Source organism: Aquila chrysaetos, chromosome 19, assembly GCF_900496995.4.
Source record: "Aquila chrysaetos chrysaetos chromosome 19, bAquChr1.4, whole genome shotgun sequence".
Taxonomy (NCBI): domain Eukaryota; kingdom Metazoa; phylum Chordata; class Aves; order Accipitriformes; family Accipitridae; genus Aquila; species Aquila chrysaetos.
The window spans coordinates 2,014,114-2,041,133 of record NC_044022.1 but is presented as its reverse complement, the minus strand read 5'-3'; the positions used below and the strand labels follow the sequence as shown (position 1 = coordinate 2,041,133).

At 37.4% G+C, this 27,020-nt stretch overlaps 1 protein-coding gene across 17 annotated transcripts in view; it reads left to right on the top strand.

Annotated features, from left to right (window-relative positions):
- The window catches only part of NBEA (neurobeachin), a 514,437-nt gene that overhangs the window by 456,281 nt on the left and 31,136 nt on the right, over positions 1 to 27,020 (top strand). For all 17 annotated transcript variants that reach the window (XM_030042222.1, XM_030042221.1, XM_030042209.1 and 14 more), the window contains one exon: positions 7,030 to 7,197. In XM_030042222.1, coding sequence (XP_029898082.1) covers positions 7,030 to 7,197 — 168 coding nt within the window. The remainder of the gene's footprint in view (positions 1 to 7,029; positions 7,198 to 27,020) is intronic.

Sequence of the window (27,020 nt, the reverse complement as noted above, 5' to 3'; positions counted from 1 at the left end):
GGGATCTTGTTTTTCCCTAGCTGACAATGTTTTCTTCTGTTCATACATATTTTTTGCTTGCTGCAGGCATATATAATGTATAATTTTATGTGCAAGTAAATACAAATCCTTATATACAGCCTACTTGCACATTTATGAATGTAAACATTTTCTTTAAATAACAGCCAGAATTTCAGCATTTCATCCTAAGACTTAGCAAAGCAACTAGAGAACAGCCTAGAAAAAGTCACAGAGGCACAGTGCATAAATCAACGTAATTTAACCAATTGGTTAACAAGCTTTACTAAAATTCTGTGCAAATTAATAAATGGCAGGCAGGGTTTTGGTGTTGTTTTATTTGATTGTTCAGCTGGGTGTTTTACACTTCTAACTAAACACAGAAATGGAAGTGGAAATGGTTTTCCATCAAAAGAGATTCCTTTCAACTTGTGAAAATTAGACTTATAAAGACTAGAAAAGACATTCAGTCAAGTTACTTTTAAGACCTATTACAGTAGCTTCTAAAGCACTCAGTGTATACATCAGGGATTGTTGTAGCAGTTTTATTTATCCATACAAAGCTAGACTGATTACTACGGAGTTACTCATGAAACATTAATAAAGCACTATGTTCAATGCTAACATGATTATGGTCTGACCTCGGCGATGGCACAAAGGACAGAGGCAGAAAGTGTCCCTGATAACATTACCCTAATGCTGGGCTCATCAATCATAATCTCCCAGTTTACCAGGAAAAAAACCCCACGCATAAAACCTTCCACAGATGTGCATCTGTAGTCCTACTCAGCCTCTCAGTCCCCACAGACTTAGAGCGGTCCTGAGAGCCAGAAATAGAACAGATTCAGTCAGTAAGTCAAGCATGTTAAATCAAGGCAGGGAGCACCACTGTGAAACACTGAAGCAGAGCTTTTATAATAAGTATTCTTTAGTTTTGAAACAAAAGATGCAAGATTGTGTAATTCAAAGTTAATTATAATGATATTTTCATTATGGCTTATGCACATATTAAATTACAAGTTACAGCATTGAGTAAAATGCGTTCACTATAAATTACATTTTTGAGAGACTAAACGGTGTCCTGTTTTTGTTATACATATTTTGTTCCTATTACATAACTGTTACTAAGATTGAATTTTCTTTCTGTCTTTGAAATGATTTATTTGCGCTCTTCTGCTGCCAATTACATTTTTGTACAGTTCCCTGGCTATTCAGAAGCATGCATAGTATTTCATAATTAAAAAGCTTCTTGAATAGTCATTAGAAACATCTATTATGAAATCACTGTGCTATGAGGATCTGGAAGATTTATCTTTTCTCCTCACTGTTCAGCAGCAGTTGACATTCCTTTTTTACCAGATAAGCAGTAGATAAGATTTGATATTACTTCCTCAGTAGTAGCTTTGATTTTATTTTGTGTTTTGCCAAAGTTTGTTCTCAATGTAATTAAAACTCACTCAGCTAACAGGGGTTTCAATCTAATTTGGAAATGACAGTGATTTTTTTTTCTTTTAAAGCTTTCTAAATCTCTGAAGAATCTTATTTACATCTTGAAGACGCTCACATAAAGGACCAGTTTCTGTGCAGACATCCCTGAATAACCCAAATCTGTAGAATGCACTTCTGTGTCACTTTTATTAAAATATTACTTAGTTTAAACAAACATAACTAATTTCAGATATCAGTATTGCCTGTTATTTTGGAGTCAAAGATTTTACTCAGATAATCAGCACAAGAAATTGTAAATGAAGCAGAGGAATATTAGGCAGAGAGAATATCTATATTCAATGGCTGCAGAGGAGCACAGATGTAAGGGCAGAGAAGAAAAACGCAGCTCACAGGCTGAGAGACAATGGTCTGTTACAGAGCAGATCTACAAAACCACAGTGTCTCAGAGTAGTTTTAAGAAAATATTTTTAAATATCCTGAATATAAGTTAGTAGCAAGATACTGTGATTGGAGTTCTTGGAGAGGCAGACAGCATATAGCCATGGAGGGGAGGGAAACAAGGCAGGAGCTGCGGAAAGAGGAGGGGCAGGTGTGGCTGTGGTCCAGACGAGGGGCAGCATCGGAGCTCTCCTCTGGTGACACAAAATACCTGGGTAACGCAAAAGGTCGTGTTAGAAAGAGGTTGGAATAGTTTATTTTATCAGAGCTCTAGAGACTTTACACAGCACACAGTGTGCATTAAAATAAAGACTAATGCCTCCTACTGGAATCGCTGTAAAAAATAATTTTAACATCAAATTCGGATGAGCAGAGAGGAAAGTGTGCAGTGTTCATACTGCACAGAGGTCTGAAAAGAGCTATAGTGACTGATGCCACTAAACAGTGACTTGGCTCATATTAACTTTATTTGGTTTATACATAAACATAAACTTACTAATATGTATTTACATTTTACACCACCACAGGTCAGATTTTCAGCCTATGGAACATGAGTGCATACACTTGCCTGCAAACACACAAAACCCACAGTACTTTTACTTTAAAATACGTATACACTGGATGTATAATGATGCTTGCGATTTACCTATTAGCAGTAAAAGTCATTCCATTGAAAACTGTAACATGGGAGAATCCTTACTCAAAACAAAACCCATGAAAAAATACTGACTGGAATGCTGCTATTTGAAAATGAAGCCCTAGTAACAGTGGTTCTACAAACAAGTTCAGTTTGAGAGTGCCTGAATTTCTGTACATTTTAAGTATAATAGAAAACAAGCTGGATATTAGCTCATTTCTGTTTAACAGTAAGAATCTTTAAAAACCATAAATAATATTACATAATTATATAAGTAATAATTATTATTGCTTTTCTAAAAAAAAATTGTTTCCTTATATTTCATATTGAAAATATGCTCAAAAAATTAAAGGCCCCCAAATGCTTTACAGCCAAAATATTCTTGAAAAATGCTGTTCTTTAGGGTCATCACCAGCCTATTTTAAGGATATTATTGTTATCATTTTCTGTATGTTGTTCCTACTGTACCTACAAATTATTTTTTACACAGAAAATTCCCTCACCCTATTCCCTACTGAGCATTGCATATTCTTGAGAAACCAAACGATGTACTGTTGACAGGGAACAGCTCATAAATTTTCAGGAGGCACTTACATGGAGGGGGAGCAGCCTGTGCATTAGAGCAAATTAGGGAGAGGATTCTGCAAGTATCGCATGAGTGGTGTTGCAAAAGGACTTGGGAGAAACATCAGCAAACCAGGTCAGACCCGACATCAGAAGCTTTATCCTGACTAAACGAATCCAGGTTATAAAGCCCACATCAGGAGCCTTCGCTGCACCGAGGGCCAGGTGGGACTTGGTAGCCTTTTGGTGGCCTGTTCTTGAGTGCACCCTACCTACCGTTTGTGCCCAGCGCCGTACGCCACAGGACACCCCGGTGGGGAGGACGTGAACATCCACACATCGTCGCATCCCGCAGCCGAGACTCCGCTTCTCAGCTCTGGCTCCTCTCTCCATCTTCTGCTCCGGTCCCTGCCCCAAATCCCCTGCTACACCGGTCTTCCACCACACAGCGCCTGGCAGGCACAGCACTCTTAGTCCCTTCGCTACCACCGACATTCTCACGGCCTCCCTGACGGCAACTCTTCTGGCTTCCGATTTTGTGCAGAGTTCTGAAATTTATAGTTCAAAATAATTAAATTCACTCCTTACAAATTTCCCCAAAGTTTCCCCAAGAAACTAAGGTTCTTCCCCAAGGAACTAAGGACACCAAAGTTCTTTAAAGAACCATTAGACCTATAAACGTAGTACAATAAATCCGCTCAAAAAATTGGAGACAAAGACGTGACATGCTGCTGTTAAAAAGTAGCTCGTTTATTTTAAAAGTTATTAAAGAACCATTCATCCATGTGAAACAGAAGTTCTCCAAACCTGCCAGGGTCAGTAAGACCTTCTCTGGAATGACAAGCTGCTGAATAAGGGCTGGTCATGCAAGTAGAAACTGCCTCAGGGAAACATAACATAAGCATTCAACTCTCCTAGCTCTCCTAACCTTGAAGGTCAAAGAAAGTGTACCCCCCCAGTGAGCAAGACTGGCAAACTGGTAGCACAGATGAGGAGAAGGCTGAGGTACTCAACAACTTTTTTGCCTCAGTCTTCACTGGCAAACTCTCTTCCCATATTGCAGGGGGGTTGGACTAGATGATCTTTAAAGGTCCCTTCCAACCCAAACGATTCTATGATTCTAACACCAGAGAGAGGATGTTAGAGGAGATAATGGGTGAAATATGCTCATTTGACCCAAGCATTTATTTTTTCAAATTTACTGTCCCACCTTTAAATCGTCCAAAATTTTGCTGTTTTCCTGAAATGCTCTCCATGTTCTAGAAAGAATAATGCTATTTTTGACCAAAGCAGATGCCTAACAATTTTTTTTGTTAATTACTTTTTAATAAATAATAAATACAGATGCAAAAGAAACTTATAAATATGCAGAGTTTGGAGGAGGAAGAGAACAGTTAGGCTGCTCACTGTAAGTTGGTCAGAGATGGATGCTGGAAAGACAACAGGCTTTAAATTCTATTTTAAGTTTTATTACATACAAAGGGACATTAAAAATTGAGCATTTAAATGTTAGGAAATGCTTTATTTATGGTTGCTGTGGCATACTTAATTTTATCCTTGCATGCTATCATCCTGCATGCTAAATGAGGTGGAAGTCCTATGAAAAAGATTATATGGGATAATGTAGTTGCTGACTATATTGTGTTGCATGCACACAATACAATATAATTCAGGATCTGGCATTTCTTAATTATCGATTGGGAGACATGCTTTGAAACCAAATGGTATTAGTTTAATAGTATTTAGTATTAAGTAGTATTAATGCTATTTAAATAATATTACTTGCAATTTGCATATGATGGCCTCTGATTTTGAAAAGGAAGAAACAAATTTTTATATGGTTCTCTGCAACATTTCTTTATAGCTTTTTATGTTATCCCGAACTTAAGCCCTTGAAAACTGAGCTCCATGTCAGCTATTAAGCCTGAGCCTTCCCATCCATTTTCCTCAGAAATAAGAGTCACTGGTTTCGACTGAAAAGGGTCCAGTTTTCCACCAAAGCAGAGTTCCTCTTCCATGTGGAGCATGGCAGGGAGAACGTCTGAGGAACGGTTGCGTGATTACCCAGGGAGCCAGACCCGTGTGGCTTGCCCTGTCTGTGGCTATTCCGGGGGGTGGGCAGGGGGCTGCTGCCGGTGGGCAGTGCATGGCATGGTACTACACACAATATCCGATGAGTATTCCCGAAGCAGCCTCCTTTTGATGTAAATGAGTGAAATGAAAACAATTTTTTTCCCAAAGTTTATCCCCCTGTAAAATTTGACCTTTTCCTGGGGCAGACATGAAACTCTGTCCTAGCTGGAAGGTGTTTGTGCGGAGTAGTGGCACTCTGCTAGAAACAATGGAGGAATTAGGATTTCTCAGGGGAAGAAAAAAAAGCCACAGTCTTTGAGAATCAAAAATATTAGATAATGTAATATAGAGGGTTGCTGCCAGCTCTGCCTATATGCAGTGAGTAGTAGTAAGCTTGACATAGATGTTTACATAATAAATTGTATTAAGGCTGGGGTTTGTTTTTTTCAGAGCGAGCCAGGCTCTTTCGGTGGTGTCCAGTGACAGGACCAGAGGCAATGGGCACACACTTAAACAGAGGAGGTTCCTCTGGACATCAGGAAACACTTTTTTACTGTGAGGGTGACCGAGCACTGGCACAGGTTGCCCAGGGAGGTTGTGGAGTCTCCATCCTTGGAGATATTCCAAAGCCATCTAGGTACAGTCCTGGGCAGCCGGCTCTAGGTGGCCCTGATTGAGCAGGGGGGATGGACCACGTTATTTCCAGAGATCCCTTCCAAATGCAGCCATTCTATGATTCTGGGTTGGTTTGTTGTTTTTTTTTTTTTTTTTTTCTAACAAACTAATTGGAAGTTAGTTGCCAGATCTGAGAACTGAACTGCACTTGTCCTGATCGAAGGGAACTAGGTATATGACACTGTACAAAATCAGGACTGTGATGGAGTTTGGGCAAAGACACATATAAAAACTTGGTCAATGAACCATGACTCTTTATTTTAATACCAGTTCCTGTTTATCGCCATTCTTCTCTGAAGGTAGCATTAGGAAAGAAGGAACGAGTGTGCCAGGATGCCATCTTAAATACATGATGCGTCTTTATAGGAGAATGATTTGTGTATCCAGGTATGGGCTCATGGGAAACTAAGATGGGTAATCTGGTAGAGGTAAGGAGAAACTGTGGAATGCCTTCAGCTTTTGAAAGCTCCAGTTCAGGCAAGCATATCTCCTAAGGATGCCAATCATGTCTGATACAGGCACATTGGTTGGATCAGGCTCAATGGTAATACTATCATCATTTCCTCTGTCTAGAATTAATGTCTTTCCATATGCTGAGCAAAGGAATAGCAATCCTTGAACCAGTTTTTAAACTAGCGAGTTGCAGCCTGTGTTTTCTCCGGTGAACCAACCTAATGCCAAAAATGAGTGTGAGAAATGATTTTCTCCTTTGAGAAATCAGTCACAATTCACACACGGAGTTCAGAACCTCATTTTGCCGGTACAGCTTTTTAATCCTCAAGTTTCCGTTTTAGATTTAAGACTAATTAGAACTAGTTGGAAAATGAGTTGGAAGATTGGGTTTTTGAAATTGTTTTCCCATTTTCATCAGTTTTTCTTGACAAATTACCTAACTTATTTGACAAGCCCAAAAATTAATAATTAAAATCCTTGCAGCTAGGAGAAACCCAGTAGCTGAGAAGAAAATTAGCATGATATAAAGCTGAAGGAAAGAAGGATATCTTTTTAGTGTTTCTCTCAATATAATTAGTTCTGGTTTTTAATGTTTGAAGGATTTCAAATATATCAAATAAGCCTGAACAGGAAATGTAATGATACCCATTATGTTTCCTCAGTTAATAGGAAAAGGTAGGATGTAATTTAAGCATGAAATTGTGAGATGGAATTTACTTCCTAACTCTGAATTTCACTTGCAGGCCCTGGAAAGTGAGTTTGTATCATGTCAACTTCATCAGTGGATTGACCTTATATTTGGCTACAAGCAACGAGGACCAGAAGCAGTGCGTGCACTCAACGTTTTCCACTACCTAACATATGAAGGCTCCGTGAACCTGGACAGTATCACTGATCCTGTCCTCAGGGAGGTAGGTGTTTACTGCCATTTTGTTCTAAAAACTACTGTCATCTCACAAGAAATGGTACTTTTTCCATCTTTCACTGCTGGAGAAAATTGTTGTGTGTGACTTGATTCAGAACTTAGGCACTAGGTGACTTCAGAAGCAAGCATTAAAAAACTAGCAATAAAACAGATGTCCCAAAGTATTTTGTTTGCTTGAAGTTACTAATATATTTAATGGTCAGTTTGATGTGGGAAATTATAATGTAACAGATATATTGTAATATATGTTCTGCTTTTTATAATTTACTTTTGTTAAGTTCACTTAGTAGAACTGAAAAGCTGAAAGAGAAAACTGCATCATAGTCATAGGGAAAAAGATCTAACCTTTTCAGTCAGATAATGTTGGTGTGAATTTGTATCTGAAAAAGAATATACTTGCTAGAGTGACAGTAGCAATTATTCGAATTACTTTTGCATTAACCACGTAAAGTATAATCAAACTGTTACTAATATAGAAAATGTTTGCTATTTCTTGTGCATACAAGTATTTATGTTTGTATATATGTATGTGTGAAATATATATACGTGCGTATATATACAAGTGAGCATTTTAAATTTATCAGTAAATTAACAAAAAAATGGTACTAGCTATCCTGATACATGTTTCCTTCCAGTGACTGTATTTGTTTTTAGTAAGACTGTTAATTTGAATGATCATTTTCTAATATCATCTATTCATTGGCTAAAACAATTGAAATTTGGTGAAAAGTGTGAAGAAGCAACAGCTGCTAGATGAGTACCGCTGTGATGAAGCTGTACACACAATCTTCCATTCCCGCAGATAGCTGCCATCTGCTGTATGCAAAACAGTAATAATTTATACATTGCCAGGCGATGGGGTTTTGTTTGTTTGTTTGTTTGTTTTCCAGTCTTGGAGACAGAAATCTACAGATTTGAGAAAGAGATTCTAGAAAGCATTCGTATTCAGCTAAATGCTGGGGTTTGGCATGTTGTATTTTAGTAGTGCATTGTTGCATCTTGTTACATTTGGTGCTTTTTGAGGAGCAGAACTAAAAAAACATTCAGAACCCTAGCTTCCTAGAGCTGGATTTTCACACCATGCACTGCAAAGCTTATATTGTGTAAACAGTTAGTATTCATTTACTTTTAAGAATGGCCAGAATTGCTTTGATCCTATTGCCTCAAATATTTAAAGTTAACATCTACGTAATGGTTTTCCAGATTGAAACCTTTCGGTACAAGAAGAGTCAGTAAGGTACAAAACTGGTGATACGAAGGAGAAATGCTTTTTAAAGTATAAAACAGGTGTCAAGCACCATGAATACAAGGGATTTGCATGGCTTAAGGTCCTGATTTGCATGGGCAGACTCTTATGCCTTGACTTTAAGGGTCTACTCCCACAGGGCAGCTTGTAGGATTGAGGTCTATCTGTCTGTCTGTGCACCTTATTTAACATCTTATGACATGATAAGACTCTTCAGCTCTCCTGTGGCTCTACTTACATGCATAACTTGTCATCAGAAATTTCAAGAAATTCACGGAGGTGTTTTTGTTCACTCACTTGTACATCTAACCCATGCCCTGTCAGTCAATAGCATATAAACTTCTTCTTAGGCTATTTATACCATGTAAACTTCTAAAAGCACTTCTTTATTTTCATTGCCACAAGTTAGATTAGTAAATAAAATTCATTGTTAGCAATGAGAAGGCAACATGTCAAGAAAAAATGAATCCTCCTAATTTTTGTTATATATAGATACATAAAGTTGTATGCATGCATTTAAAAATAGTATGCTTTCTCCTCCAAGAGATCTCAGACTTTAGTGATTTGTGGTTTGTCAGGAAAAGGTTAAAAAATACTTTTTATTAATTTTTAATCAGAAATTACAATACACCTGTAAATATAGACAGATTTAGAGCCGCCTTCGGTTTCCCTGAGCTCTATTTATGAAACTAGCAGACATTCTCTGGCCAGTAATAAAGCATTTGACATCTTGATGGTCTAGTAGATCAGGTATTTGGATGTCATGTTTCTGTTACAAGTATATATGTTCTATATGGATTGGTTTGTTGGCTTTTTTTTTTTTTTACTTTATTCTGGCTTTTACTAGATACTCCAGAAAATAAATTAAAAGCAAAAAGACCTTTTAAAAGCCCCTGAAGATAACTTATAAATACAGAAAGGATAGGAACAGTAGCACCTTTAAAAATAGTGATAACAATTGTTTAGTATGTTTTACAGTGGCAGGTGGTGGTGTCTGGCATCTTAACTTAGAAACACTGCAATTTAAAATTAATTCAGCTTTGCAGTTATCCAGGAAAATGCATCTCTCAGTACCCAAATGATCTTGATGTTTATTTTCTAAATAAACTGAAACATTTTTGTTCTGTCACACAGGAGATGGTGAATGTTCTCAATAAATGGCTGTAAAATAGGCCAATCAATACAACTTTATTGGCAGCAGCCATTATCAGACCAATGGGCTCAAATACAACAGTAGCCTCCTCAAACTGTGGCTGTTAACTAATTTCATATTGAGTCCCAGCAGAACCTGTCCAGTGAAATAAGGCTCCAAATAAAAAACCCTCCCATTTAGGTCTGAGCTGATTGAAACACATCATTTAAAAAGGCAGATCCCGTGACCTGTTCATGCTATACCTTGGCCCTTTCACTTTCACCCTTTGCTTGAGTACCTCACTTAACCACTGAGGAATAGGTTGTCCTTAACTTTCTGTGAAGAATGGCAAAGGAATCACTTCAGTAGCCTTCTAGCTGGAGAAAAAAAATATATTCAGTGGTGGGATAACTCATCCCTGCCATTCCTTACATTTTTCTCACATGCATGGGGGAGCCCTCTAAGAACTCTCTACTACTTAACACTGGAAATATGGCTATCTTGTGCTTTTGTTCTGTTTGGACCTATTTAGTAGAAGACTCTCCATCTGGCTTGCTTTTTTCCTTTTTTATTTTTTGCAAATTTACAGTGAGTGAAACCGGAGTGCTGGGATAGCATTAAGTTTTAGATTACTGACGTCTATGAAATCATATACGTCTGCCCCTATAATGACTCTTCCACAGCTTAAGATCTGCACTGGATGGGTAAAATGTACTGGTTTCATTTAAACATACTGATTTTGATTTTTCAAACAACTTTTTAATTTTCTGATACCACAAAAAATACTAGATCGCTATAATTTATTTCAAGTAGTGATGAGGGCAACATGAAAGTTCTGACTGAAATGTTCCACGGAATGTATAAAATTGAATTTTGTTGTTTAGATCTTTTATGATTAGAAATTGGGAAATTCTCCAGTTCTACCAGTTCTAATGGTCTCTCTTACTCTGCACATTGCAAAATTGTTTTCATATTGTAATATGGAGGACTAAAAATATGTAACAAAATAAACATTTTTCAGGCCCCAAATTAGGTTTTTGGTTTTGTTTTTTTTTTTTTTTAATTGCAACCTTTTGTATTCTATTTGTAAATTTTTCCTTTTTTAAAGTAAAAGCAGTGAGGTGAAAGCTAAAACTTGAAGAACAGCTTAAGGATATTGATTCATTCTTACTTGACAGGTGAAATCATGGTTGCAGCACTAACCACAGCAATTACAGCATTAAAATGTCAAGAAATTAGAGGTCAGAATAACAGATAATTTTCTTCCTTTTGTCAGATTAAAAATTGACATTCTTTGACAGCACAGGATCTCTGGCTGAGAAAATTATGACAGCTTAACTCATCTTGTACTTGTAAAGCAGTAATTGATAATGAACTTTACCATGACAGTCTTCTCCTGTGGAGAAACATGACAGAACATCCCTGGTACAAAGCCTGTATCTCTTTTTAATATGTAAACAGTAGTTATATTGGACATTAGATGTTATTTGGAATTGTCTTTACTGTTAGTTTACATCATAATCCAAATCCTTTCCACTGGACAGATTTGGCTGACTTCAAGGGGTTGATGCTGAGAATGCTAATGTATAATGAACGATGTCAGAATTTTACTTTGTTTATAGTGCTGCAATATTATCAGTTCACTTCTTTAGGAAAATATAGTTCCTCCCCTGGTTTCTCCCAGGATGTCTATAGATTTTAGGAGCCTCATTTTTCCCAAATGCCTGGAAATCTGAACACTCAAAAATCAATAGAGTTAGGGTTTTTTTCAAGTTAGGAACTTCTTTCTGAATGACACAAAGTGCTGTGGCTGAAAGGGAACGGCACAGTTATACTGGTCATTAGAAAATGCAACAGAAGAGCTAAAATTATTTTCAGTACCACCATGTAGACTAAACACAAAATAATTAAGTGGGCAGTTAGTGCATAATAGATTAATCACATGTAGCACTGAAAGCACATCTAGTGTGCAGAAAAGTACTATTTCAGGTTTTCTGATTATTTGTTTAAAATCATAGCCAGATTTCTGTTTACTTTTTTGTAGACATTCAGCTTGTTTGTGATTAGAAACGTTTTGAAAAATCCAGCGGAACATCATATTACACAGCTACTGGTTTGCGCTAGACTTGAGGCTAACTTTGTGTCATCCTTGTGTTCTACGTGAGCTGCAAATGCAGCCTAGCAGCACAGTACGGTGACTTTCCTGCAACCGCTGCATCTTCACCAGATGCTCGCTTCCCCCCGCAGTCCGACAGGAATTGCAAGTGCGTAGGAAAGCAAGGCGGTGTGAAGCTACTGGGCTCCGATATTTGTTCCGAGCAGCCACCTGTCAAAATACCTGAGCAGACTCGCAACTCACACGGCAAATTGAAAAATGATTAAAATTGCTAGTGTTTGACAGGCAGTTGCTGCGCCCGTAAACTAATCCTAGTAGGACAGTTTTGCTGGCAGCTAACAGAGCATATGGCCTATGCAATATTTATTTCTTTGGTGGTGACTTGATATTTAGCATATTTAAATAATTTGAAAAGTCATAATGATGCGGTAGTCTTGCAGTGCTTTTCAGTTACCCTCATTTCTAGGTTTTATTTTTCCTCTTATATTTTCTTCTGTTATCTCTTTCTTTGATCTGACAGGAATAACAAAGCATCCCTCTGGATCTGCTATAGTGAAATATGCCCACAGGAAGCAGAGTAGATCACATCAGTTTTCACTTCTTTTTTTTGCTCCTTTCCTTTTTTCCCCCCTCCTTGCTGAAACACTCTTTGCTACTACAGAGGGCTGACATGATAGGGCTGTCAAGACTCAGCAAGATAGATATATCTTTAACAAAGGGAGCTGGAATGCTAGCCTTTCCCTGGTGCCTGAACCTGGCAAATTTATGAGGAAAAAATTAACACGCTATTCTAATAGCACTGTATAATGCTTTCAAAGTAATGCCAGCCCTTGCAACCATGTGCTTGTTCTTGCTTTCGCTTGGAGTTATTCTTATTTATTCTGATTTCATTTTTAACTTGTTAGATCTTTTTCTTCTGGGCGCTCTTTCTTTGATGTGACAAGAATATCAAAACCACCCCTATGGATCTGCTTGATTGAATTGTACCCACAGCACTGGCCACTTACATGTTCGGTTGTGCTTAATTGCCTCCATACAAGGGATGGTCTTCGCTTCCTTTCTAGGAGCAGTCCCGCTTAAGCATGAATACAGATAGTGGTGAAATAGGTAGGAAGCTTCAAGTAGTATCAATATCCACTTTTTTCAAAGTTATTTGAAGGAATCTATATAGCAAGAGCAGTTATTCAAGTAAAAGCCGTCATCAAAGTAGAAATTTTTTTCTTACACGCTAAGGGCTCTGTTCTTCTCTAAGAAATGTGTATTTGCATCCTGTTGATTTTTGTTGAAAAGTCTACATCTCCTTCCCTCCCAAATACTGTGTTTCCCAGACATACAAAAGAGGGATTTTTCTTCTGAATTTATATTGTTTTGGGGAAAAACACCTTAATTATTTTAGAGTCTTTTTGGCCTGTGAGTCTGTTTTGTATATGCATTAAGAGATTATCAACAGAAAACTAAATGGATTTTTATGTTTCACTCTGGGAGCATCTATGGATATAATAATTTTTATGTCTTTCCAGTGAGCTTCAGAGCTCAGTATCCTCGTCTGTAAGTGGGAAAGGAAGAGTTTTTACTTGCTGTCACTTTGTTATGATAGCTCTCTGTAGATCAAGAAGAAAAACAGGGATTTTTTGAGGGTAAGATATTTATTTTTGTAGGTAAAGATTCCTGCAGAAGGCACTGAATCCAGGAGGAGACACCTTAAATCAGAATATTCAATAAGGAATTAGCGTAAATTGCATGAGGTCAGTTACCACACAGTAATTGCCCAGTGTATAGTCTTGTTTCTCATTCAGGGGAAAGGGCTTTCAGAATACTGCAGAATAACTGAAACATTTTAACTATGCATCCAATTTCACTATGAAATAACTTCTGGGGAGCACCTACCCTAAATAACACAAGCCATTTATGACAAGGAGTCAGAAATCATAATCTGATCCATAGGATTCCAAATTTAAAACATCCTTCTACCATTGCTTCCAACAATTATCTACAGTTAGAGTAATGATTGATCATGATATCTCCAGTTAATGAACGTATGAGAGATGATCAGGTAGTCAGTATTTTAGTGAATCTGTGCTCATCTGAGTTCATGACATTCCTGGGTCATGCTGTTATATATTTATGGGAATTCAGAATCTTTTCACAGTCAAGAAAATACACAGTTCCTGGAAGTAAAACAAATTGTGGTGTACAAGTGGTTTTTTGGTCCAAAATGTCATAGTAGAAGGTTTGGGATTTGTTTATTATTCGTTGTACTTGCGATCAAAAAGCTCAGCATCCAGACAGCGCTAAGCCGTGCCACTTACCGTACATCACCAACCATACACTGAGCATTCAAACTGAAGAAATGCCCATAACTTATTTAGCTGGTGAGACTTCAACCAGCTTGTTTGATAAATATTTCAGATAGTTCATTCATCAAAGGAATACTAGGGTAGGTTTGTAAATAACTCATAGCTCAGAAAAATGTCTTGCTCTACTTCGAGTATTATTTGGAATAAATTGTTTGGCCAGTTCTCATCTACATTAGAAATTTTGTATGCATTTTTATCAGAACATCCTGGAGTCTTACTCAAACTGAGTTTAATGTTTTGCTGATAGAAAAAGAACATCATTAACTGCAATTGCTCTCTTTTATCGCAGAAATATATAAAGTATAGGTCTTGTACATGAAAATTTCTTCTTTATTGTCTGGTTATTTTGCTTTTTTCCATATGGATGACAGGTACCAATTATTGATTTTTAAAATTAGCAACAAGCATTTCAACATACACTTAAAAGTAATCTTTTATGTGAGAGAGACAGAGAGAGAGAGAGATGGGGTGAAAATTACTGCAGCTGATTGTAACAGAAATAGCTGGAAGGGGCTTCTTTTTTCCTATTAGCACAGATTTCAGTTATATTACACTGTCATTACCTCAGCATAAATTAACTATTATTCAAAACATTTCACACACAGCAGTTTATTGGAACAGATATTACTCAGTCTAAGTATCTAGTCATTCACTTAGAAAGATGCAAAGCTGAGCTTTCTAAATGTTTTAAACATATTGATAATGTGCCTCTTTAATGCCATTTTGAAGCCTGTGTACAGTATATCTATATTATTGTTTTCAATTTATGTCAAGAACAAAGTGAAGTTTTGAAGAATGCGTTCTGGGAAATAATCCAAACAGAATTATTTCTTTATAAGCTAAACCCTGAAAATAACTGAGAACATTTATTTTAAATGTAACAGTATAACCTGTTTCCAAAACTGAAATTCTAATATACACCGAAGCTTCGTGAACACTATATGCGACACCTTTCAGTACGTATGTTTTACCTACTTCCCTGTCAGTCCTTTTTCAGCTGTTAGTTTTGAAGGTTTGCCTGTTCTCTGAGATAGTTCTTGTGTCCTGCAGTGGATAAATTGAAGGCTGGCAGATGGTTGGAGCCTCATCACAACCACAATTTGTAGTGAAGAGTATGTGCTTTGCAAATCTCAGAGCACCTTCTTAAGGTGGGAAGAAGGCAGATGATTTGTGATAGAAAGATGAAGCTGAGAGCAAAGAGATAAGCCAGCATTTACTTTCTGTTCAGATAAAAAAGAAAACCACTAATGTTATATGACCACATTCTTAACTTAATGCATTTTATTTCATTAACACAGAAAGATTTTACTCGTGGTTTTGCTATTTTTTTTTTGACAAAGCAGAAATAGAACATGAAGTCACACTTTTAATTTTGTAAGTTGCACTTTTAATTTTGTATACTTTTATATTTATAAAACACAAACAAAATACGCATGCTAGATACTTTGGTTTACTGAGTCTGTTCTGCCTTCCAGGCATTAAAAAATGTCTTCAGTGATCATGCTTTATTTCAATAATAAACCAGAAGAAAAAAAGTCACGGCTAAAATGCATTCTTTAATGGTTAACTACCCTTTCCTCTTTTATTACTGCAAGCTTTCAGAAGGCCTGTTCTCTTGTTTGCTTCCCTGTTTTCCTCATTTTCTTTTGTGTTTTCCTACAGGGGAAGTTCTTAATTGTAAAATAAGTAGAAATAAATATGATGCGTATGTTCTGTGTAATGGCTTTCTGAAACGTGTAAGATAATCTTCTGGCAGTAAAGATCACTCGTTAGTTGAGCTATTAATAACGTTTATTTTCCACGACAATGATGTTCTCTAGACTTGATCCTATACCTTCACTTATTTACTTCTACATCAAAAGATGTCAGTGTCCCAGTAGTTCAAAAGACTACCTGCTTATGATCATCTGAGTTCTTGTCAACTACTGGCCAAATTGCCATGGCATATGAAGAGTTGCTAACAGACCTCCTTTCACTCATGTTTTGGTTGACCTTCCTCAGGACCGTGGTGTGTTATTCTCTATGCTGGCTTACCGGAAAGATTTGAGAGAGTTCAGAGAAGAGCATCCTAGTGATGAGAGGACAAAGACTGGTTTATGACCAGGATTTGAAGAGCTTGACAGAAAATAACAGAGTGAAAGGGGACGTGTAGCAGAAAGGCAGGAATGTGGAGAGTTGCTCATGCCATCTGAGATAGGAATATTACTTGGTCTGATGCCAGGTTAACTAGCAGTTACAGGATCAAATTCAGACAGGAAAGTTCAGGCTTAATGGCAGAAGAAGTTTCCTAAGGCCTGTAGGCTGTAACTTGATGGTACAAATCTCATAAGAGAAATTGTAGAAGCCTCATTAAATGGGTCATTTCAAACTAAAATGGGCAAACACTGTAAAAAATGCATTTTTAAGAAGTATGTTTGCTATGGGCAGATAGAAAAATCGGGACTTTTTCATCTGTATCTTTTATTCTGCTATGTTATGCTATGGTGCTACCTGTAAGCATAACATGAATGCAACTACTTTTTCAGTAACTACATTAGTCTGTGACTCTTATGATTACGTTAAGTTACATCGTAAGTCATTGCATCTTTTTTGTTTTAATTCAGGATTATCTTTATAAGTTTTTAATTTCTGACAAATTAATGGTTAATGTAGAAGTTGTTTTTTAAAATTGCTACATTATAGGTGGAAATTTTTCAAGACAGTCAGTTTAGCTCTTTGGAGCTCTTCATTGTTTAAGCCCCTCTGTCTGAGGGCTTGGTCCTTTGCTGACCTAAAGTCAGCTAAAGTCAACAGCTTGAAAAGATGTGGTCAGTAGATGTCCTGAGCACCTATCATGTATAGATTGCTATCCAGGGTCATAGTTTACTACACTTCCTACAACCAAACCCAGCTGCATGTAATTTACACCAAGTCACAGAAATTAAATACTGTCCTAAATATTCACAATCCCTTTTTTATTTCTTATATTGCCAGTTTTGTCCGAATGTTACACAAAATGTATAAATGTGTACTAGTTTTACAGAATACAATGCAAATGTATGAGCATTTCCTAAGACAGAAAGAGGACAGCGTTGAGGAGGGAAATGTAACTGAAGTGGAAGGAGAGTAAGGAAATAATTTGAAACACTTTTCTTAAAAAAGGGATAAATTCAGTTGATGGACAGAAAAATAATGAAAGAGGTGGGAGAATTTAAGAATTGTTGTTCTTTAAAAAAATTGTTCCAAAATAAACTTGTCATGCAGAAACTTTACATACATTTATTGTTGATTTTAAAAAGTTTAACTGTGAATTTTTAAAGCTCGCAATTTAGCTTTTAAAATAAAAAAGCATAGTTAAAACCAGCTGTAAGCATGCACTGTTAAAGCTCTTAGACACGAACAAAAAAAAATTAATTAGAAGAGTGGATGAAGTTTCAAAGTTTCAACGAAACCTCCTGCTGATATTACTGTTGCATTTTTATGGATAGGATGCCTATGCTTAAAGGCCTCTGCGCTCCTAAAAATGACAATTAAAAACATATATGGTGTCTTAAACAAAACCAAAGGCAAGGGCAGCTAATAAATAGTATTAAACTTGATGTGGTCCCCAACAAATTCTCCCTTCTGACGGCACAGGGTAAAATTTCGCTATGTGTAAGAGGCAGTGCGCTATTCAACTGACATCAGCCTCCCTGAAAACCATGGGAAGCAGCCCAATGCTACTTCCTTGGCTTCACTCCCAATTAGTCCCCAAAGCACTTAACGAGTCTAGGGTACTTGTATTTTATTCTCATCCTGGTTAGTTTTTCCTTTTCTTCCGGCAACTGTGCAGGTACCAGCAAAGCCAGGCTCTTTCTGCTTCTGTGACCTTTTCTGGCAGCAGAGTCACGAGCCATTTGGTCACCCAGCTTGAAAGTTGGGGGTCCTTCAGAACTATTCACTCCCCCAGTTTCCTCAAAAAAACCACTGCTTTTTTCACTTGATGCGTTGGCCTATTGAGAGCTGTGGGTGGAGGTCAGGTTGACTGCTTCTGCTTTCCAGACCAGGCTGTGGGATAAGGACAGAAATGCTCAGTTTTGCTGTTTTGTCCAGACTAGAGACTGCTCCGTGTCTCTTCCCCCAGGAGATCTTCATGAGCAGTAGAACTTTCTTCTGCCTCAATGGAGAAGAAAGGTAACAAGAGATTTTTCACAAGTACCTTCTCTGTTTTGTAGCATTTCTGCTCCTGGACAGTATCTGGAGCTTTACTATTGTAGGAATATAAAGGTATAATAATACCAGTGTCTTCATTGCCGCAGAATAACTATCTTCTGCTTTCAGCTCAGCATTCTGGTTGGTATAAATGGTGATGGATCAGTGATGTGTGAGTTTGAATTTTTTTAAAAATTCTTTTTAAATAATAGGAAAGCCAAAAGTACCTTCAATTTTTGCCCAGAATAAAGCCCTGCGTGTGCTGTAGTGCTTAACTGAACAGGTCAGGGGGAGCAACTTCTCTTCACGTCTGAAGAAAAGAAATAAAAATGAGGGATGAAGGAGAGGAAATGGAATTGCATGGGAAGATGGGCATTTACACAGCTCCTGTCTTCTTGAGGGAGGGAGAGAGGCCAAGGTGCAATGGGAGCATGGGAAGCCAGGTGAACAACAGCGAGGGGAAAAGGACGGAAAGGACATTTGGAGCTCTTGACGCAGAGGAGGAGGAAGGGAGAGGGTTAGGAAGGCAGTCCTTGGGAGCCTTATAGAAGTGAAGGAATTACCATAGGAACAGAGAGCTCTTAGTATGGTTGTTAATGCAGAGAAATGATGTTTGCAGCTTTCCCAGAGCTTTATGGGATTTTTTTAGTCTTGACCTTTGGGACTTCTGTTTTTTCATTAGTGAATTCATTGAGATATTGTATAATACAATCTAGTTAGACATTTCTAAACAAAAAAGACTTTATTTTAAGTACTTCTGACTTGTAAAATTTAGCAGGTTTCTAAATGCAGTTGATGGTGTTTTGAAAAATACTATTGGCAATTTTTAGCCTAGCACAACTGGAACTTCAGGCTTTCTGGCTGTTATTCACTGCTTTTCACATGTGGAAACAATTGTAGCATCCCAGACAGCAGCAGTGTTTTTTAAAATGCCTGTAAATTTTAGTGACTGCCAACTAAGGGATGCTAATGACAGTTTTCATATAATTTTTTTATTCCTTCACTTCCTCTTTTGTAGACTTTGAAAAATCTGTAACGGTTCCAGTCAGAAGAGAAGCTACATTTAAAAATTCAGAGGATTTTTTATTTCTTACTCAAGGAAATGTAACAATTCTATCTCTGCTTTAGAAAAGCCTTGAAATAACTTTTCATTATTGGAGATAATGTGCTTGGAATCCTAGGAGCCTTTTCAGAAAAGAATGTTTGTGTCATAAGTTTGCTCTGTTTCAAAAAAAAAAAAATCCATCCCAAAGATCTAAAAACATAAATTAAGATTTCAGCATCCTGGCTTGTATTTCATATGCAAAAGAATATATAAATAAATTAGTTAAAAGATGACGTAAGAGAGAGGAAAGGAAACGCTTGGCTTAAAAGGAAAAAACTCCCGAGTAGGAGTGTCAAGAAGTAAGATGTATGACAAACCTAAGACTGTAATGCTAGATTTTTTCAAAAAAAAAGAAGACTGGAAGATGCAGGCAAGGATAATAATAGCAAGACCTTGACTTTCTTGGAACTTGAAACTGGCGACACAAACTCAGGAAGAAAGAAACAGTTTGGCCAGAACAGAAGACGATGTTCTGAGCAAGACCTTGCTAAGACCTAGGAGTGAGGACTCTCTCTTAGTAACAGGATTTATACAACAGGAGGCACACTGAGGCAACGGAACTGGTGTGGTTTGGTTTGCAAATACTAGCTAGGACACACCTGCAATTCTGCATGTTGTGATGCTTTGATTACCATCACATAAAGGAGCAATACAAAGGAGTAGTATCAACAGGGAAATTCTATGTTGCAGGTGCACATTTTAGTAATTTGCACTGCAAAATCAAGATGTCAGAGAAGCTTGTTCCATAGACCTGAACACCAGATGGGAAAGATCATCCAGGTTGGCCTCGCACCCAACAAATCACGTAGACCTTTTGTCCATTGTAGCCTTTTGAATGTAACCATAAGTGTTGGTGTCTGAATAACAAAAAGAGGATACAGAAGTGTTTCCTTATACAGGTAGAGTTTAGGTGATGAGAAATTATTTCAGTCAGTCACCTTAATATTTATCATCCAAAAAAACGAAAAAAAACTTGTTTTAAAAGAAATGAGGGAATGTCTTCAGAAAAGTTAAAATTGCTTGTCAGATCGAAAGGAATCTTTGTTTCTGAGGTTGTCCATTATATAACAATAGGAAAATTATTTCAGGGCAATTATCAGTCATCTAAAAAAAAAAAAAAAAACCCTGATTGCCCAGGTTTCAAAACCTTAACTTTTTATGGCATGAAGTTACATATTTAATGAATTATTGTATCATGCTATTACATCTCTCATAAAAGTAACTTAGCAGTAGAATCTTTTCTAATGTGTTGTACTCAGTAACTTAATGATCAAAGAAAGCAACATTTTCTTTTATAAACTTAATACAGATTTAGGAGAATGATGACAGAGCAATGATTTCATTTGGCATGACATCAATGAACACACAAGAGTTTCAGTAAATGTTACTAGTCTGTATGGGAGAGGAATTTTTACAAACACGAACATAAGAAATACAATAGTTCAACTGAAGAAAATAATGACATTAAATGAGAATAATAAAAAGTTCTTTATATGAGGGGTGACCTCATTGCTCTCTACAGCTTCCTGAGAAGGGGACATGGAGAGGGAGGTGCTGAGCTCTTCTCCCTGGGATCCAGTGGCAGGATGCGTGCGAAAGGTTCAAAGCTGCATCGGGGGAGGTTCAGACTGGACATTAGGACACATTTCTTTACCGAGAGGGTGGTCAGACACTGGAACAGGCTTCCTGGAGAGGTGGTCGATGCCCCAAGCCTGTCAGTGTTTAAGAGGCATTTGGACAATGCCCTTAATAACATGCTGTAACTTCTGTTCAGCCCTGAAGTGGTCAGGCAGTTGGGCTACATGATTGTTGTAGGTCCCTTCCAACCAAAATATTCTGTTCTATTCTATTCTATTCTATTCTATTCTATTCTATTCTATTCTATTCTATTCTATTCCATTCCATTCCATTCCATTCAAAAGAGAAAAAAATAAATTCATTTTGAATGTAATTGTAAACAAAACTATAAATAAATGTATGACTTTCTTCAGTTCCAGCCTATGTTTAGAGTTTTGCACAGCATTGACTCTACAAGCAAACGGATGCTCCCTGTCTGCCTTGTATACAGGCAAACAGCAAGGAAGAAAAGGCAGCAAAATTGCCATGGGCTGGGAGCAAAACCCGCAGTTTTAAAAATTATCGCAACTATAAAAAGGAAGTTATGAACTGAGCAGTGTGGCCTGAGGAGCCCCTATAACAACATAGACCTTGTCAGAGGAATTGGGAGTTAAAGCTATTTGCTTTAAAGCATAATAGAGTTTGCTGTAGTTTTTAGTGTAATTTAATGAGAGAATTTCATTATACCAGTGGTAAACTCCTTTGTTCCAGGCAGAGTTGGAAGGATACAAGAAATAGAAAAACTATAGAAAATTGTTTTTTTTCCTTCTGGTATAGTTAGGAAGGGAGGGGAGAATTTCACTCCTTGACATCAGCCCTTTTCAGTGTAAGGAAGTTTTCCATGATTTTCATGGGACTGGGCTGCTGGAGAGGAAAAGGAAGTATTTGTGCTCAAGCACATGGGAACCTCACATAGGAGAGTATGCCTGAAACAGTAAGGGACACTCAGCTAAACCTGCCCTGGCTGCAGGTTATCCATCTTTATGGTATTTTGCTTTACCTTCTCTGTTTCTGTTTGTGAGATGTATTGGATTTATTTCCCATTTGCAATGTATTAACCAAATGCTTGCTTAAGCTGACAGAGTGTTTAAAATGGTTTTGTGTCATGAGAGGCATATTGGACTACCAGGGGCAAGAATGGGAGAACTATAAAGGTGAAAGAGGGAAGAAGTATCACAATTAGTGGCTTAATGAGGTAAATATGAAAGCTAAAGGCAGCACTCCCTGAGACAAATAAGGTCACCAATGTGACTCATGCCTGTAAAGAGAATGGGAAATCTTACCTTTCACATATTGTCATTGCTTTCGTAGTGCTATTTCCTTTCAGAGGGAAATGAGGAAGAAGTTCAGGGGTGGACTGAGTCTGGGAGGAAGCTGAAGGTCAGCTCGGAGCTATTGGTCTGCTGGGGAGCCATTTAATTGCACACTGGATCCAATGAGATACCTCCTGTGAGGGGAAGGAGCTTAAGGTTGCCCCTTCTCCATTGTTAAATTAATAAAGTAGTGACCTGTGGAGAAAATCCATTTCTGTGCCCATCTTTTAGTCCCTTGAGTATCCTGATTAAATAACCAACTGTATCGAAGCCTCCAGACTAGATGAGTCATTGCTTGTGTTTAAACTACAGCACTTCGTTCCTCCAAACATACAATAATAAAATGGAAATCAATACTCTTAACCTAACTTATCAAAAGTCCTGAAGATATCGATGCTGCTTAACAGCCTTAGATGCAAATAAAAAAGCAGTATCTCACACCACTTGTACCAAACAATAACATTTCAAGCTGCTTATGTTACCCACCAAAGGGCTGTCAATCACATTTGCTCTGAAGAACACCGTGCTTGCGGGCTGTTGAGCGTGCTGGCTGCATGGGTGGGAGAGGGCATAAAGGATTCCTGTGTTCAGTTGGATGCAAAAGTGAAATAAACTTTCAGGAAAGGCAGAGCTGGATGACTATTGCTGTGGTGCATATTTCTCAAATACCTACAAATTTTCACTCTTCATTGGACTCAGTCCCCATGCACAGGGGAAAATGGATTGTAGAAAAACCTGAATGTGGTACACAAGAGGAACAAAACACACCAGGATTATGGGAGTTAGTAATAAAAAGACTGAATATATAAAAAAAGTAATAAAAACATAGAGAAACTCAGATAATACATATTTTCAAAAGTTTAACTGATTATGGTAGTAATCAGTGAAGATGAATAAAACAAGGCCACTTCACCTAAAAGTAAAAACACTGTCTTACTATCTGCAATGCAGTCTGCTTTTAGGAATTTCTTTCTTCCCTCCATGATTCAAAGTAAAAGTGCTCATGCTTTTATGTTTCTTGTGTAGTGTAGTCACCAGGCAACTCTCTCAGCAAAGGGGAGTTTGCAAATGAGATGGACCATTAATATCTTCCTCGGTGATTTTGCTTGCATTCCTAAGGAATGTTTTTAGAGAAAAAGTATGTTAAAAATAACCTGCTTCATGGCTTACCCTTTTTGCAAAGCTATGTCAAAGAGCAAACAAAACATTCACTTTTGCGATGTTTCAGATGAGCCATTTCTAGCATTTTTCATTTAGATTAGGACTGTGCTTCTGAAATGAATCTGCCAATCGTCCCTATTTGCTGTGCTTTCATTCACACTGCAGAGCAGTTTTGGGATGTGTGGACTGGTTTCTAAGCCACAGAAGCAGTGTCTTCCAGGGGTGCAGCTGGCAGAGCTCAGCCACTGTTGGGGTCTGCAGCCCACGCCGGAGCCAGCCTGGTGGGAAAACCCTGCGGTGGGCACGGTTTCACTATGGGATCCTCAAGAAGAAGGTGGTGCTGAGCTCTTCTCCCTGGGATCCAGTGCCAGGATGCATGGGAATGGTTCAAAGCTGCGTCAGGGGAGGTTCAGACTTGACATTAGGAAACATTTCTTTACCAAGAGGGTGGTCAGACACTGGAACAGGCTTCCTGGAGAGGTGGTCAATGCTCCATGCCTGCCAGTGCTTAAGAGGCATTTGGACATTGCCCTTAATAATACGGTTTAACTTTTGGTCAGCCCTGAATTGGTCAGTTGGACTAGATGATCATTGTAGGTCCCTTCGAAATTAAAAAAAAAAATCATATTCTATTCTAAGACCAACTCTTTTTCTCTGCAGCTCCGCTCCTGTTGGGTTACACTGCTTGCTGTTGGAGGCATTGTCTTTGACCCCTAAAAATAGTTCTTACACCTAAAGAAACAGATTGCTTGAATTATTTAATGGAAGATTTGTATTTCTTTCAACCAAAATTAAGAAATAAAACTCAAATACTTCAGTAGACTGCATAATGAGCAAAGCAGATGTATTGAACTCTTCATTCCACAAGAAGCTGACACTGAGGAGTGATCCTTCAGGTTGCAGAAGAGCATCCCAGTGTCCTGTGCATGTACAGTCTGCCTTTAAGCATAAAAATTGGAACGCAATAATTTAGTTCCTTTGAGCAAAATACATTAAGGATATTGCTCATTGTATCTAAGATTAGTATCATTCGTAAGATCGGATTATTTGATATATTGATTTTTCTTGACCAAAATGTATGTAAACATATCATATAAATCTCTCTATCTTATTGTTAAATGACCAATATTAGGTGCTATGAAGTTGTGTTTTGCTTGATTGCATAAATTAGGATGTGTGAGATCAACTCATTTTTAACTTTGAATTGCCAGCAAGTTTGCAGATATTTTTTCTTTCCTTTTTCTGACCTATGATTATGAAATAACAGGCTAAGACCCATTTTATCTTTCTGCAATACATGATCATATCCTAACAGATACTCCCTGAAGTGTCCGGAGTACAAATCTCATTTTATGTGTATTAAAAACAGTAGGGAATCTCAAATCAGCTCACTACATAGCTTTTCTGCAACACCTTATTAAGAAAGTGAAAACTAATATAATTGCCATTTTGCTGTTCCGAAAGCGTTAAATCTGGCAGCTGCTGAATTCCAAGCTTATATTGTTTCTACAGGAAGGACATTTGAAGGTGAAATGAGAATAAACTTTATTAAAATTTGCATTAAATTGACTAGAATGTGTGTCTCGGAGTGGTGTAGCACTTTGCACACAATACTCAAGATCTGATGGGAGAAAAGGAATTGATTCATTAGAATGAAATGTTTAAGACCATTAAATAAATCTAAAGAAGTTTGATAATTTACAGTTCAAGAAAATCTGCGGTGTACACTTACCAGTTTTCAGATTAATTTCAGATACAGCCAGAGTTCTGTTGTAAACAAATCAATGTATTACATTATTATTCACAGATCTGTTCCGTACCTGCTTTTCATTTTGTGTCAAGTGATCTGATAGGAAGCAGCATTAGGAATACCCTTGGGCCAGTCACTTTATCTCTGTATGCTTATGTTTATCTTCTGTGTTAAGTTTTGACAAGGTTTTTCTGTCCTTTTTAAGTGTTGTGAGCTCCAGAGAGGAATACCAGTTGTAGCTGTGCACAGCTGTGGTGTTGTGCAGACTATAGTCTCTGTGCAGTAGTTGAATATTACAGGTATTTTTTAAGAAACATTGTTCAGGTTTTTTTTAATGCTTCTAAGAGTTGTCAGTTTTACGAATGGTATTTCTGAAAGAGAAGGATAACATTACTATCCACAGGGTTGGGGGGAGGTGGTTGTCTTGTAAGTGCAAGCCAGCAAAAATATTCAATATTCCCTGAATATCAAGGTCTTCATTCTGCATTTGTTCTGGTTACAGAAGGACTTGGCATTAACTTAAATATTCTAAAATTATGGGCACGTAAAGTATGTAAGTGAGTATTTACCAGGAAATCTTCAGCTGTAAAATAACAGTTGCTTTTGACAGTTATGTTTTAAGTGTCCATTCCTCATAATCTGAAAAATTCATGCTGGTTTAGTATCATGTTCTGCTTCTCTTTCTCTTCCTCTATTACTATCATAAATCTACGTGAACTGGGAGGCAAAGCCAGCAAAGTTTATGTGTGCAGAATTTACAGCCAAACAATCAAAATTTGCCAAGACCGGACAACATGAGAGTAAATGTGTAAATTAGAATTGGGCTGCACTGAAAAAAAATTTAATAATTCATTTCAATGTGCCTGCGAGAGAACAGAAGTATCATTTAAGGGATCACTATAAAGGGTGGGAGAGGAAGGTCTGGTTTTTGTTCAGTATTGCTGCCAAATACAATTCACACTCTTATTTCAACACAGAATTCTTTCAAAAATTAAAATTAAATTAACCTTGATAATTATTTGAAAAAAGAAAAAATGGAAATTACTTTTCTGAAAACATTATCGACAGATCTGCGTGGAAGCATATATTATGCAGTGCCCGATATTGTTAATATTAGTTTTTGTCATTTTGAAAATGAAATTCACAAACAAGTGTAATGCCCTTCCCTTCTCCCCACCAGGCAAATCAGTTCTAGAGTACTGAATGTAAAAGAAAATACTACCTTTGATTTGACTTGAAGTGAATTTTATGTTCCTGTATAAAAAGTGTCTGCATGAGTGAAGGTATCTACGCAGTGTGTAAAGAGATACTATTTGTATGGTACATATAGACAGCTGCTGTACAGACATGTACACACATATGCCCACACAAATGCATTGGTTTCGTATAAAATTACTCTATGATTTCAAATTATTTCATCATTAAATGATGTTAATAAAACCCAAGATGCTCACCAGTTCCCAAGAAATACTATGCCTTGCAGACTGAAGTTCACTCTGAATAAGTCAACAAAAAAGAAATCACCTGTACTGGGATAATTACAGCATCAAATGCACTAGGGCTACAATCCAGTGGAAGTCCTTCCGCTGCTTGGCTGGATTTTGCATTAAGTTTCTTTTTTGCCAAATGTTTGTTTGTGGTCTACCATTATATACCTGTCAATCTAGGGCATCAAGAGCGGTAGACATTAGTGACCTGTTAGGAAATCTCTCTCCAACATCAGTTCGTGCATCTATGCTGTGAAGCGGAGGAAAACACAGATTGTCTTGTAGGAATCACAAAATATGTAGATTAAAAGGATTCTTCTGTGTCATGAAGTATTTATTGTGCTTCTTACCATTT